This window comes from Carcharodon carcharias, chromosome 15 (genome assembly GCF_017639515.1).
Source record: "Carcharodon carcharias isolate sCarCar2 chromosome 15, sCarCar2.pri, whole genome shotgun sequence".
NCBI classification, from domain to species: domain Eukaryota; kingdom Metazoa; phylum Chordata; class Chondrichthyes; order Lamniformes; family Lamnidae; genus Carcharodon; species Carcharodon carcharias.
This window is the reverse complement of record NC_054481.1, coordinates 121,986,960-122,002,734: the sequence shown is the minus strand read 5'-3', so window position 1 is coordinate 122,002,734 and position 15,775 is coordinate 121,986,960. Positions and strand designations below refer to the sequence as shown.

The 15,775-nt window shown below is 44.3% G+C and overlaps 1 protein-coding gene across 3 annotated transcripts in view; it reads left to right on the top strand.

Annotated features, from left to right (window-relative positions):
• Nucleotides 1-15,503, top strand: part of LOC121287875 (probable pleckstrin homology domain-containing family N member 1) — a 48,171-nt gene extending 32,668 nt beyond the window's left edge. For all 3 annotated transcript variants that reach the window (XM_041205867.1, XM_041205868.1, XM_041205866.1), the window contains 5 exons: nucleotides 111-257; nucleotides 8,831-8,917; nucleotides 10,302-10,377; nucleotides 13,559-13,635; nucleotides 14,127-15,503. In XM_041205867.1, the coding sequence (XP_041061801.1) occupies nucleotides 111-257; nucleotides 8,831-8,917; nucleotides 10,302-10,377; nucleotides 13,559-13,635; nucleotides 14,127-14,210 (471 nt within the window). In that variant the 3' untranslated portion in view covers nucleotides 14,211-15,503. The remainder of the gene's footprint in view (nucleotides 1-110; nucleotides 258-8,830; nucleotides 8,918-10,301; nucleotides 10,378-13,558; nucleotides 13,636-14,126) is intronic.
• The last annotated feature ends 272 nt before the right edge of the window (nucleotides 15,504-15,775 follow it).

Sequence of the window (15,775 nt, the reverse complement as noted above, 5' to 3'; positions counted from 1 at the left end):
TAAGGAACTTGTTTTCTCATTTTGAACTCTAAGTGCATCCAGAACAATAAACCAGGGAAACATGACAGCATTTTATTTAATCTTGTTTGTCTATTGGTTCTCATTATCAGGTTCCTTGTGATGAGATATGGAAGAGGCAAGAGCTAGAGAAGTACCTGCTACAAAATCCCATTAAAGGCTGGGAAGGAACCCCTATCCAACATCTGGGAGACATCATTTACTTGTCCATGGTGAAAATCAACCTTGTACAGAGTCAGGTCTGTCAGATCCTCCTATTTAAGTTCATAAATGTACCTTGACTGTACATCAAGAATATCTCAATGAACAGGAAGTACATAGGACGTCAGGACATCCCACATTACTCCATCACTAATTGCTAATGATTTTTGAAATGTTGCACTCTTGTTATGTAGACAATCATGGCAGCCATTTGGATCCCACATACAATAGAGGAGATGAATGAATTGTTAATAAGTTTTTGGGTGGTATTGGTTGCAGGAGGAATGTTAGCAAGGACCCAGGGAGCATTTTCTTTATAGGGTCTTATACATCGACCTGAACCAACAGCAGGGTGCATTTGCTAAACATATCTAAAGGAGAGCATCTACAGCAATGCAGCACTGTTTCAGTGCTGCACTGAACTGTCACCCTAGATTATGTACTTAGCTTGAGAAGCATAACGATACTTTGGGAGTAATTATACCAACCCCCCCTGCCTTTTATTTCAGAGCATCTGAAGTAAAAATGGAAGTTGCTAGAAAAACATAGCAAGTCTGGTAGTATCTGTGGGGAGAGAAAGCTAATGTTTTGAGTTCAATATGACTCTTTTTCAGAACTGAAGAGACGTAGAAATGTGATGGGTTTTATGTTGTTGAAAAATGGGAGAGAATCAGGTGGAACAAAAAGGAACAACAGGGCTAGGTTAGTGAGTGGGGGAGATTAAATGACAAAGATGTCATGGAACAAAAGGCAAAGGGAGTAATAATGAAAGTAGTAAAGAGCCAAAGCATTGGTCTAGAGTAGGTGTTAACAGCAGAATAAAGGTCAGCTCTGTCTGAAAGCAAAAACATGGAACAATACAAATTGGAACTTGGGGGAATAAAATTAAAATGGAGGACATAGCTTACAATCTGAAGTTGTTGGATTCAATGTTGAGTCCAGAAGGCTGTAAAGTGCCTAATTGGAAGATGAGGTGCTGTCCCTCCAGCTTGTGTTGGGCTTCATTGGAACATTGCAGCAGGCCAAGGACAGAAATATGGGCATGAGAGCAAGATGATGAATTGAACTGGCAAGTGACCAGAAGGTCGGAGTTATGCTTGCAGACTGAATGAAGGTATTCCACAAAGTAGTCACCCAGTCTGTGTTTGGTCTCCCCAGTGTGAGCAGCGAAGACTAAATCACCCAGAAGGAGTGTTTGGGGTCTTGGACAGTGAGGAGGGAGGAGGTAAAGGGGCAGGTGTTACACCTCCTGCGATTGCATGGGAAGGGAATGAAGTGGTGGGGGTGTTGCTTTTATGATTGAGCACAGTCTATTCTTACTCTCTATCGTCAATGGAGAGTTCAAATCAGGTGTGTTATAAAATGGATGGTCAATCTGATCGTATCAGATTCCTGGTGGACAGGTAAATTTAAAATGACCAACTTTATGCTCCAGAGGTAAGAGCGATATTAATTGAGTCAAGCTTACACATAAACAAAATTCAGTTAAATAAACTAACTCAAGCAATTTTGAATCAGATCTTCTCTTGGTGACAATGGGGAACAAACATATTTTGCCACTGAGTAAAAACCTAATGACATGATATAAATACAAGAAATGGTCTTCATCCTTTAAAAATGCAGTGCAATGTTCATACTTGGCATGAAAAGCTATAAAAGCCCTCACTCTGGAAGATTGGGATTGTGGAAAAAGGCATTGCAACAAGCTTCAGTGAGATAAGACAGTGCTTCATGGCCTCCTAATGCATAAGCTTGTCTTGTACTCTTGCCTCTGACTTTGAAGGTGTTGGTTTCAAGGCCTTTTCTAGGATTTGATTTTATAATCTAGACATTGGTCCAGTAATGAGGAGCAGAATTTTATAGCACCCCTTTTTTAACTTTTTCATGGGATGTTGGCTTCCCAGACTACAATTTTTTGGGTGGCGAGAGGAAGTCGGGGATGTGGGAGAAGCCCGGTTGGATAGCCTGCTTAAGCTTAGGGCGGAAATGAGGGGTGGGGAGTGTGCCCCCTCCAGCGGCCCCCTTTTGCAATTGGGGGCACCCTCACCACCCAACCTCATCTCCCCAGGGGCCTCCTGTCCTGGCCCTGGCAAGAGCCCCCTAGACTTGCATCTGGCCTCCTGGCTGTACTCCACTGGGGCTGGATGCAGGCCCAGCAGTGGCCACCACTCCCAGTGGCGCTGCTGCGACCAGAGAGCTGCTGGCCAATCGATGGCTGGCAGCTCTTGGAGGTGGGACTTCCTCTCTAGATGGGGCCAATTAAAGCTCCTTGGAATGTTAAATAGCTGCAGGGCTGCCGTATGGATGGTGGTGAGTTCCCCTGCAGACTTTTTGGGTGGCAGGGCCAGAAACTTCACCCTCCATTAAATGCTGCCCAAGGGAGGTGTTTTTTTTGATAGGAGTTAAACCAACATGGATATCAAAGCTCTCAAGGCATTAAAAGAAGATCCTGGCCCTGACCTTTGTGTTCTGGCCAATATTTCTCTGCAATCAGGGGCACTGAAAACAGACTAAATTCACATTCATCTCATTTGCTGCTACTGTGACCTCATAGTGTGTCAGTTGGCTGCTCCATTTGCTTATATAACAGTTAGTGCACTTCAAACGTATCTATGACTATGAATCATTTCAGGACAGCCTGAAGTGTAAGGAAGCATGATAAAAATACAAATTTTTTTTCTCATTTATTTTAATTGAAATCCTTGAATATTTGGGCTCTGTAGAAGTTGTTGTGTGCCTGCGAATATTATTAATGGCAACAGAAATTGATAAAATGATTCAGTGCTGCTATAGATACCATCTTGTGAAATGGAGAATATAGCATTTGAAGAAAGTATTCTGGGTATTTCATTTAAATCAAAAATACAATATAAAACAATGACAATTCCTGATGTATTTAGTTTGTGTGATTAGGGCCTTGTCAGCTTCTAATTGTCAGCTCTGGCTCAGCTGGTAGCACATTTGCATCTGAGCTAGAGAACGTCTGGTTCAAACCCCATTGCAGAGAATTGAGCATAAAATCTAGGCTCACACTCCAGTGCAGTACTGCAGGAGTGCTGCACTGTTGGAGCTGCAATCTTTTAGATGAGACCTTAAACCCAGACCTCTCAGGTGTGTGTAAAAGATCCTGTGGCATTATATGGAAGAGAAGGGGAATTCTTCCAGTTTCCTGGCCAATATTTATCTCTCAACTAACGTAACTAAGACAGATTATCTGATCATTAACATGTTGCTGTTTGTGGAATTTGCTGTGGCACAATTTGGCTGTCCTGTTTCCTCCGTTACAAGAATGACTACACCTCAAAAGTATTTTCTTGGCACTAGAGCACTCTGGGACGTCCTGAGGTGGTGAAAGGCACTGTATAAATGTAAGTTTTTCTTTCAAAAAGTGTCCAATAAGGAAGTGCGGGCCGCTCCATTCACATCTGAAGATCTTTCACTGAATCTTCCAGTGACAAAAATATTCAATGACTGTTTTGGGTAGCCCCAAACCTTTCATGACTCACTTGTCAGTAAATGGATTAGTCAAGGTTTCCACGCTGAGGGAAGGCTCCCCAGGCTGCAAGACATTTGGATTCACTGCTATTGCTGTTCCCCCTAAGTTAGCACCTATGGATAGACATTTGCTTTTCTCTTCCGGGACCAAGATTCAGGTTCAGTCAAGGCTGATAGGGTGAAAGTCTGCAGTATTTGCAAGCTGTAAGGGTCGTGCAAAATATTCAGTTCCAGCAGGCATATAAAGCTGCATCACAGAACTAGCTTTAGGTCAACAACAACAACAACAACTTGCCTATATCATGGGCCAGAATTTTCCAGCTGACGTGCGGATGGAGGAGCCTGCATGTCAGCGCTTAAAAAGTCGCGTGAGCGTGCCGATGTCAGCGCGCGGCATCGCGATATTTTGGTCGGCAGACGAGCTCAGCAGCGGGATGCTCGCCCATCATTAATTGAAGGCCTCGTTAAGGCCCTTGCCGATTGTCCAGGATTTTGAGGGGCCCGTGCGAACTTTGGGTCGGCACACGGGCCCAACGGGCAGGCGGGTAGGAGATTTTTTTAATAAAACTCATGCAATGTCGGGATATGTGAACTCCGAGGGGTTGTTCATGTTTTACACAAAGTTTTAATTGCTGAAAGTGTTTAAAAGTTGCCTGTGTGATCGTTAGCAGTTCTCATCGATTTCCAAGAGCTTCTTGTACTTCTTGTACTTTGAAACCAGTCTGCAGACAGTAAACTTTCTCGGGCCTGCAGCTTTCCAGAGGCCTCCATTTAGCCTGGGGGTATGGGTTCTGACTTCGACACTGGAGGCAGCTCCCCTGAGGAAGAAGGGAGGGATAGAATAAGGAGGAGGCCAGGACAGGACAATTAGCCTCCAGGGGAGCCACATTTGGGAGGCCAGATGCAAGCACAAGGGGCGCAGGGCCAAGAGGTTGTCCAAGGCTCAAGAGGCCGCAGAAGATGCCACCAACCTGCTGCCAGGGTATACAGGCGGCAAAGCAGCTACCTCAATATGAATGAGGTGCAGTGCCGAAGGAGGCTCCGACTCTCAAGGGAGACAGTCAACTATATCTGTCAGATGATTGGCCATAAGATCTCCCCTGTGGACACCCCATGCCAGCGGCTCTAAAGCTCACAATTGCCCTCCGCTTCTATGCCTCTGGCTCCTTCCAGGGCTCAGTGGGTGATCTTTGCGGTGTCTCCCAATCAACTGTCTACACTTGTGTCAAGCAGGTTACAGATGCTCTGTTCAGATGGGTATCCACCTTCATCCACTTCCGCTGTGACCAGGCAAGTCAGGCACAGCGAACCAGAGGCTTCGCGGCCATTGCTGGCTTCCCCCGCGTCCAGGGTGCTATAGACTGTACTCATGTGGCCATCAAGGCGCCAGCAGGTGAGCCCAGTGCCTTCGTCAACAGGAAGGGATTCCGCTCCATGAACGTGCAGATAGTGTGTGATCACAAGCTGCAGAATCTGCAAGTCTGTGCAAGGTACCCAGGCAGCTCCCACAACACCTACATCCTCAGACACTCCCAGATGCCGGGGCTCTTCAGTGCTCCGGCCCGGCTGGATGGTTGGCTGCTGGGTGACAAGGGCCATCCCCTCAGAAGGTGGCTCATGATGCCTCTCCGCTATCCAAGAACAGAAGCTGAGGAGTGCTACAATAGGAGCCAGGGCACCAAAAGGGTTGTAGTGGAGAGAGCCATCGGTCTTCTCAAGATGAGCTTCCGTTGCCTGGACCGCTCAGGGGGGCACACTCCAGTACCCCCAGATCACGTCTCTTCGATAGCGGTAGTCTGCTGCGCCCTGTACAATCTTGTACTGGAAAGGGGGAAGCAGTTGACGATGAAGACCTTGGCGTCCTGGATGAGACTGCAAATGACGAATGCAGCAGTGCCTCACAGGATGAGGAAGCACAGGGCGATGATGAGGGGCAGAACAACGACCCGCATTTACACCAAGGAGGCAGGGACACCTGGGACAATTTAATCCAAAGAACCTTCAGCTAGCTCCACACACATGGATCAGCAGGACCAACATTGCCTGGCACTTCCACACATGGCACTTAGGTGCCACATCTTCCACCTGTTCAGCTGCAAATAAGGGCTTAGTTCAGAAACATCAATGTCCACTCAAACACTCATGATAAATATGTGCAAAAGAAAAATGCACCACAAACAAAAGAGCCCCAGCCATGGTAACAAAGGTGGACTTTATTGTGTCCAAAAGAAAAGCACACAGCACTTTTGTGCAGTAAGAAAAACATGGGTCCCTATTCTAAGGCCAACACAAAATCATCAGTGACATACCCGTGGAGTGCCTAAGGTGCCTTATGCTTACATTTTCGGGTGCTACGTCTAGGTGCTGCCCCATCGCTCGGCGTGGCTTGAGAGACTGCTTGCTGACTCTGCTGTCCTATTGGGCTCGATGACCTTGGCGGGCATCCTCTGGCCCATGGAGCCTGTGATAGCCCTACCTGGGAGGGAGTGGCCAGTTCCTGAACAGGCACCTCCCCAGTTGTTGCAGCCTCAATGGAAGAAACGTTGACTGACAGAATACAATCAGATTCAACTTTTATACATGTATCATAAGGTGAATCAATACAATCAATGAATATTACAATCATTTCAATATGGTCAATGCAGACAATCAGACAATGGTATTGGAGTTATTAGTATTCAATGCAGACATTCATTTTGAGCTGTATCGTCCAAGGGGCTCTCACCTGTTCCCAGTCCCTCGGTGCACTGTGGCAGAAAGGTCTTAGACAGTGACCTTTCCCCATTGCCCCTTTGCGGCAGCTGCCCCAAGCTTTAGTGCATCCCTCAGCACGTAGTCCTGGACTTTGGAATGTGTCAGTCTGCAACACTCGGTCGGGGACAACTCTTTGCGCTGGAAGACCAACAAGTTTCGGGCAGATTCCATCGATCTCTCTATTATCTCAACCAATCTCTTCAGAAATGCTTTCTTCCCAGGATTAATTACATTGTTCTTTACTTTAGCTCTTAGCCTTGTAAAAACAAAGTTACCCTATCTTTACCTTATTTCCTTATACCTTTTTAAAATCTGCATGGACCCCCTTTGAACTAAAACAACTCAGTTCAAAACTATTCCTGTTATCGCTTTATGTAAAACTCTGATTGAAGTTCCTTTTGGTTTATTAGCATATCAAAACCACTGTTGGCTTCAGACCCTTGCAGTCCCTCTGGCTCTTAATCCAATTATCATATCTACAACCCTAACAGCCTGACTTCCAGCACATAAGAAAATATGCCAGGGCTATTACCAGAAGGAAAATATTACAATTTCTTGTGTCTTTGACAATTGTGAGTTAACTGTAGAGAAATGACAGCCAATCGTGTTCCAGTCTTTACCTCATATTAACATCTTGCACCTTCCAGCAAGAGTCATTATGGAGTGATCAGGGGTTGAACTCCGAGCTGACATTCTCCTTTCTCCCTGAAGCAACACAAACTTAGGATCTTCCTGTTCTTTATAGCTCATTTATCCAGTAAGCTATGAACTACTGGGGGAGCTTTCTTTCTTACGTGTGTTAGCTTTGGCTCAGTTGGCAGCAATCTCACCTCTAAGTTAGACGTTTGTGGGTTCAAGTCCCACTCTTTGACATGAGCACAGAAATTAAGGCTGATCCTCCAGTGCAGTTCTGAGTACTGTCTTTTAGATGAGATGTTAAAAGCAAGGCCTTGTCTGCCCTCTCAGATCAATGTGAAAGATTCCATTGCACTATTTTGAAGAAGACTTGGGGAGCTCTCCCTGGTGTTCTGACCAGTATTTACCCCTCAATCAATGTCACAAAAACAAATTATCTGGTCATGATTATGTTGGTGTTTGTGAGAACTGGCTGTGTGCAAATTGATTGCTGTGCTTCCTGAATTACAACAGCGACTACACTTCAAAAGTATTTCTTTGGCTCTAAAGTGCTTTGAGTTGTCTGACGGTAATGAGGAGTGCTACTTAAAGTGGGTTTTTTTTTAGTTTTCATAGTGAGTCTTCCATTTGGACCCTTACTGGCGCTGCATCCAGCTTCTAGTGACAGATACTCTCCACTCAACAGAGGATGCCTATTTCCCCAGACTTGATAATTTCACATGGTAATTGATTTGGCCCTGTTCACTTCTGTGGCCTTTACTTTATTCACTTACAGGATGTGGGCTTCGCTGGCTGGGCCAACGCTTATTGCCAATGCCTAACTTCCCTTGAGAAGGTGGGGGGTGAGCTGCCTTCTTGAACCGCTGCAATCCCTGTGGTGTAGGTACACCCACAGTGCTGTTAGGGAGGGAGTTCCAGGATTTTGACCCAGCGACAGTGAAAGAACGACGACATATTTTCAAGTCAGGATGGCAAGAGGCTTAGCGGGGAACTTCCATGTATCTACTGCCCTTGTTCTTCTAGATGGTAGCGGTCGTGGGTTTGGAAGGTGCTGCCTAAGGAGCCTTGGTGAGTTCCTGCAGTGCATCTTGGAGATGGTACACGCTACTGCCACTGTGTGTCAGTGGTGGAGGGAGTGAATGTTTGTGGAAGGGGTGCCAATCAAGCAGGCTGCTTTGTCTAGGATGGTGTTGAGCTTCTTGATGTTTTTGGACCTGCACTCATCCAGACAAGTGGGGAGTATTCCATCACACCCCTGACTTGTGCCTTGTAGATGGTGGACAGACTTTAAGGAATCAGGAAGTTAGTTACTTGCTGCAGGATTCCTAGCCCCAAGTTTTATTCTATTCTGACTTTGGATTTAAGTGGTTGTGTGATTTTGAATGTTCTACATTTTGTGTACATTGGTTAAACTTTAGTGTGGAAAAAGCAGGGCAAAAAGATGCAGAAGTCCTATAGATGGCTTCTATTCTGAAAAAGACTGTCAGCTCTCTGCTCCTCAGCTCAAATAACATCGTGATAAAACAGCTACCCATGGATGTGTCATGCAACCCTATGGATAACTACCTGGCGTCTCCTTGACACATCTTCGCATCCTGCCACTTGTAGCATTCCAACAATGTAGCTGACCGTTAACTATATAAATGTCAACCCTGTTTCTCATTAATATTAGCACCGTTTCTCAGCTTCAATGTTCTCTTTTAACTTTTTTAAAATAACTTTACAGATATTTGAAGAAAGGATCATGGTTTTATTTCCTGACGATCTTATTATACTTTCCACCGATGAACAGAAAACCATTGTTCAGTATGAAGTAAGTGTTTCATTTATGTCAGCTCCCACTTTAAACTCATGAGGTGAAAGTGCATGACCAAGGAAATATTTCAGGTTCATCCTACAAGGCAAGGACAATCCATAGCTCTATTCAGCATGACAAACACCTCCTCAAATCACTTACCAAGATTCCCTATCATTAACACTTCCAATACCATGTTCAAAGAGCTCAGAGATTCCTTTATCTGTAAGAGTGAGACAATCCATGGAGTGACCACTGGCTCAATCCCATCTCTGGCCACAGGATCAGGCTGAACCAGGTGACATGAAATCTTGATGTCCTGTTCTACACAGAGCTGGGCTTCAAACCCCATACCCCATTGATAACAAACACCACACACTTTCACCTTCGTAACATTCCTACCTCACCCTGCTGCTAGCAAAACCTTCATCCACATTTTTATCCCTTTGACACTCATGAAAAGCGCTATATAAATGCAATGTCTTTCTTTACTTTCCTTTAAGCAGATTGTCCTGTGAAATCTGGCTTTGAATCTAGTTCACAGTGATAACTTTTCCTGGCTAATGTTTGTCCAGAACTGGCTGCCCTGAAAGATTGGCTTGCCACCCTCCAGTGTCCTTATCACAGTAAGAGCCATGCTGATGAAAATTATATTTGCACTTGTTCTCAAAATAATTCAGAAAACTCAAACAAACTTGATGGATGGTTCACTGTGTCCATCTTCGCTGTGGAGTGATCAAAGCAGCCCGCTTGATTGGCACCCCATCCACCACCTTAAACATTCACTCCTTTCACCACCAACAGTGTGTACTACATGCAAGATGCACTGCAGCAACTCATCAAGGCTCCTTCGACAACACCTTCCAAACCCATGACTTCTGTAGCTTAGAAAGACAAGGTCAGCAGACGCATGGGAACATCACCACCTGCGAGATCCCCTCCAAGTCACTTACCATCCTGACTTGGAAATATATCGCTGTTTCTTCACTGTTGCTGGGTCAAAATCCTGGAGCTCCCTTCCTAACATCACAGTGGGTGATACTCTAGCAAAAGTCGGCACATTCAGGACAGAAAGTGTCTAGCAGGAGAGAAAATTGGGTGAAATGGGACAGTAATGTTGCCATGGTAAAACTAATAACATTTTTAAAGTGCAATTCATGCCAAGTGCTCGTCTCCAGATCCCTACCTTTATTTTGGGGGGATATTTTTTAGATACAGCTTTGTTTTATTGAAAGCTGTTGCCTATTCCTTCAGGCACATGGATGCTATGGTTAGATTATAATGTTTCAGAACATTAAAGTCAGGTTAATTAATGTATTTAAAACCTAATGATCATAATAAAAGTGTTTGTTGACAGGAGTGAAGACAAACGGATCTTTAATCGTTATTTTGTCCCACGCAGGGCAGACTTCCTACTCAAAGCATCAGAGCTTTGGAAAGATCAGCTCGTATGGGGCACCTTGAGTTTGAAATTACAGGTGAGTTATTTCATTACATACACGCTCTGTTCTTACATCTTCCATTATAACACACACCTCCCATTATTTGTTGATGCGATTGTATCTCTAATCTTACTAAGACACATCTCTCTTCCAATGAAACAACAATGTAAATCTCCAGGACTTTGTGTTTGGGGGCTTGGTAAGTAACTGCTCCATCTCGTGTCTTTCTGAGCCTTACAAGCCAGGGATTGTCTAATCTCTCTCTGAATTAATTTACCTAATCTCATCTGGAGAAAGAGTTAATGCACTACAATTGCCGTCAGCACCCCTCATATCAACCAGTGCTCCTATGCAGGGTTGTTATCCAGTGCTGGAGAGTGCACATTTGGATTTCAGGTTGGACTCATCTACTGTTGAATAGCCTGTGAGTGGTCTTGGAAGTTTTGTCCAGGATGTAGCTGGACTGATGCAGTTTACTGTTGTGTTTTGCTTTTTGTCAAAATTCAAAGTCACTGAGGCTGATTGAGGAGAAATCTTTTGAATTAGATCCACATTCCTTGGCAAATCAAATAGCTTGCAAGAGAGATGTAGCTAACCTAGTCCAAATATGCTAACTCACAATCCATGTGGTGCAAACCAAAGCGCCGTCAGTTAGACTGTGACTGACCTTGCTTAGTAGATTTTGCTTCCTAGTACAAAAAGACACTGGGCCCTGACAATATTCCGGAAATATTACTGAAGACTTGTGCTCCAGACTTGCCGTGCCCCTAGCTAAGCTGTTCCATTGCAGCTAGAACACTGGCATATACCCAGCAATGTGGAAAATTGCCCAAGTATATCCCATACACAAAAAGCAGCAGAAATCCTACTCAGCCAATCACTACCTCTTCAGCCTACTCTCAATCGTCAGTAAAGCGATGGAAGGGTCATTAATAGTGTTATCGAGTAGCACTTGCTCAGCAATAACCTGCTCACAGATGCTCAGTTTGAATTCCACCCGGGCCACTCAGCTCCTGACCTCATTGCAGCCTTGTTTCAAACATGGACAAAAGAGCTGAACTCCCGAGCTGCGGTAAGAGTGTTTGCTCTTGACATCAAGGCAGCATTTGACGACTGTGGCATCAAGGAGTCCTAGCAAAACTGGAGTCAATGGGAATCAGGAAGAAAACTCTCCACTGGTTGGAGTCATACCTAGCACAAAGGTTCTGGTTGTTAGAAGTCAATCATCTCAGTTCCAAGACATCACTGCAGGAGTTCCTCAGGGTAGTGTCCTAGGCCCAACCATCTTCAGCTGTTACATCAATTGTCTTCCTTCCATCATAAGGTCAGAAGTGGGGATGTTCGCTGATGATTGCACAATGTTCAGCACTATTCACGACTCCTCAGATACTAAAGCAGCCCATGTCCAAATGTAGCAAGACCTGGACAATAACCAGGCTTGGGCTGACAAGTGGCAAGTAACATTCGTGCCACACAAGTGCCAGGCAATGACCATCTCCAACAAGAAAGAATCTAACCATCACCTCTTGACATTCAATGGCATTACCATCTCCCGCTATCAACACCCTGGTGATAGAAACTGAACTGGACTAACCATATAAATGCTGTGGCTACAAGAGCAGGTCAGAGGCTAGGAATACTGCAGTGAGTAGCTCACCTCCTGACTCCCCAAAGCCTGTGCACCATCTGTAAGGCACAAGTGGAATACTCTCCACTTGTCTGGATGAGTGCAGGTCCAAAAACACTCAAGAAGCTTGACACCATCCAGGACAAAGCAGCCTGCTTGATTGGCACCACATCCACAAGCGTTCACTCCCTCCACCACCGATGCACAGTGACAGTAGTGTGTACCATCTATAAGATACACTGCAGGAACTCACCAAGGCTTCTTAGATAAGATCTTCCAAACCCACAACCACTACTATCTAGAAGGACAAGGGTGGCAGGCACATGGTAACACCACCACCTGGAAGTTCCCATCCAAGCTACTCACCATCCTGACTTAGAAATATATCGCCATTCTTTCAGTGTTACTGGGTCAAAATCCTGGAATTTCTTCCCTAACAGCACTGTAGATGTACCTACACCACATTGACTGCAGCAGTTCAAGAAGGCAGCTCACCACCACCACCTCAAGGGCAATTAGAAATGGGCAATAAATGCTGGCCTAGCCAGTATGCCCACATGCTATGAATGAATGAAAAAAAAATTCCCAGCATAGTTTTGTTTTGTGATCTTCAGATCTATTCACTAGCAAACCACGAGCTTGGCCAACAGCTTTTCAGATCTATCTCCTGGAAAACTCCAAGCTCACCTCCAGGCAGGTCAGCTGAACGATACTGGCAACATTCATGGAGTTGGTTAGGCTTGATCATCCTGCCCTCCTGGCTAAGGGTAGCAGGGCTGGGCAGGTGGGTGGCACTGGGACTTATTGACAAAAATCTAAGCTAAAGTAGAATTCAATTTGATTGAGAAATAAGATGATATCTTAGTCTCTGCTGTCCACCAGTTCTGGCCTATTGTCTATCCCTTATTTTCAGCACTGTATCATTGGCAGCCAAGTCTTTTTTATTCTTTCATGGGACGTGGGCATCGCTGACAAGGCCAGCATTTGTTGCCCGTCCCAAAATACCCTTGAACTGAGTGGCTTGCTAGGCCAGGCCATTTCAGAGGGCAGTTAAGAGTCAACCATAATGTTGTGGGTCTGGAGTCACATGTAGGCCAGACCACATAAGGATGGCAGATTTCCTTCCCTAAAGATCATTAGTGAACCAGATGGGTTTTCACAACAATCAAATGATAGTTGTCATGGTTACCATTACTGAGACTAGCTTTTAATTCTAGATTTATTAATTGAATTTACATTCCACCAGCTACCATGATGGGATTTGAATCTATAACTAGTGACATTACCACTACACCACCATCTCCAGTCAAAATATCCAGTTGCCTTGGCCCTAAGCTCTGGAATTCCTCCTCTACCTCCCTCTCTCACTCTTCACCCCCCCCCCCCCCCCCCCCCCCCCACCCCTTTAAGGTGCATCTCTTTTGACCAAGCTTTTGGTCACCAATCCTAATATCTCTTTATGTGGCTCTGCGTCAAAATGTTGTTGAATAATGCTTCTGTGCAGCAGCTTGGGATATTTCACTCTGTTAAAGCACTATACAAATGCAAGCTATTGTTGTTTTGTCACAAATGGAAATTCTTATCTTTAAGGCGATATGATGGAGCCTGTGAAGGTCTCTTGTGCAAAGCCAGGCGAATATAAAAAGTGGTTTTTCCACCTCCAGAAGGTATTGTGAAAATATTCAACTTCTGTGGAAACTGAAAATTTCAACTGTGTGGGATATCATTCAGGAGTTTAACCAGTCTGTGCTCATGTTGGTTAATTTAAGCAGTTTAAATTAAACTTATTCAGGGGATAAAGGAATTTGATACAAGTGTCCTCTAGTGTTCATTGCAGAGTTTAATTCCCAGGTCTATGTAAAGTGATAGATGTTTTTGCACTTGTACGTACTGGATTACCTGGTGCAGTACATAGCAGGAAATCAAGCAGGGAGGAAACACTCATGATATAACCTGACTTCATTATCAAAGAGCAACCCTCCCTACTAGAAATTAAGCACAGACTTACATTTACACTAATAATTAACTTTTGTTGGTACATTGGTCCTGTCAAATGGTAAATCTTAATGAACCCCTAATGATATTACAAACTGTCTTTAAGTATATAATGCAAGACATTTCGTTAATGAGTTGACACTCTTTTGTATTTCCCTGTCAGCCGGACTATAGCACCAACACACTGCCTTCCAGTGGGAAGCTCCCACCTAGGCCTCCCAAGAAGAGAAGAAGCTGTCATTATTGAGGTAATCATTGCACAGACTCAGGAATCAAGCTCAACATCATAATGACCAGATTATGTTTGGAAACCGTGAAGGCTTCAGAACGATGACGCTGAAGGCACAAATGCACTGCTCGACCATCTCCACTGGCTTTGAAACTGTCATTTTGTTACTCACTAACTGAGTTAGTGAGTAACCAGGATCTTGTTTCTCTAAGATGTTCATTGTTAGCCTCCCTGTCTTACAACTCATCACAAGCCAAATGGAGATAGATAGGCAAGCAATTTGCTGACTTCTGCTGTCGCCACTCTGAAACTGACTGCAACAATAGGCAGCTTGCATCTTCATCCCATGTTCCTTCCCTCCGTCTAACTCTTGACAACATTGCAGCTAAAATTCTCAACTTGGTATGTGGAAAATCATAGTCGCAAAGTCGTAACTTACCGTTCTTTTGGACAGCATGTTAGAACTACAATGGATTGGACTTCTATGGCCACCAGTCATCAGATTGTCACTTGAAATTAGGAAACAGAGATCCCTAGTAGCCCAACTGAGTACACTGTCTGTCATAAAGACCAGGAAGGCATAAGGTGCTACCCCCATCTACGCTGTGTTAGCTGATCTCACCTGAGATTGTGGTAGAGAAGCATGTCCTTAGCACACCGTTATGCTGCTATTGATTGTTTTCTGGGATTTGTGTGTGTGTAGATGTTGAAGATGGAGTCAATCCTGGCTGTCATGCTTCTAAAATTAAACTCCACCCTAACAGAGAAAGATCATTTCCGCGAGATACTATATACAAACTGGCACCCATGGAACTATAGGCCAGGATGAGTCATGGCTTTCGGACTGGGAGTAAAAACCTGTTTTAAGTAAATTGTTCTGGGAAAATGGGCATCACCTGTAAGGCCGGTATTTATCACATCCCCAGTTATTGTTGAGAAGGTGTTCGTGGGCCGCCTTCTTGGACAGCTGCAGTCCATGCGGTGAAGATGCTCCCATTGTGAACTTTGATAGGGACTTCAAGCATTTTTACCCAGCAACCATGAAGGAACAGTGATAAATGTCCCAATAATGTCCTTGGTTTGCTTTTTTTCTTAATTTAGCGCTGCTAATGACATTGGAACTTTGCATTTGGAGGAGATACTCAACTCAGCAATACGATGAAGCTGAACTATGATCACTAGACAGTTGCTTATTAATGCAATATCATGGTTCAGCACCACTTGCCAATTACTTCTTCACTGACTACGTCATCAGCACTTACAGTTCAAATAAAATAAAATACATATCTCTTTAAAAATTGTCAAATTAAACTGATGATGATTCTTCATTTACTACTAGTTCTTAAAGATCCAGGTGGTGAATTTCTTTAACCTTCCATTGCACTTTCAAAACAAGAAACTTACTTTTGTTCAGCATTCAGAAGAAAACCATTCCATATTAACTAGAGCCCAAGACAGTGAAGCCTGCTGCCTTGTTAGATATTGCTGCAGTTTTGATAAAGATAAATTTATTCATTGGGTATGTGCTCAAAGTCCATAGAATAATATAAAAGCAAAACCTTGCGGATGCTGGGAATCTGAAA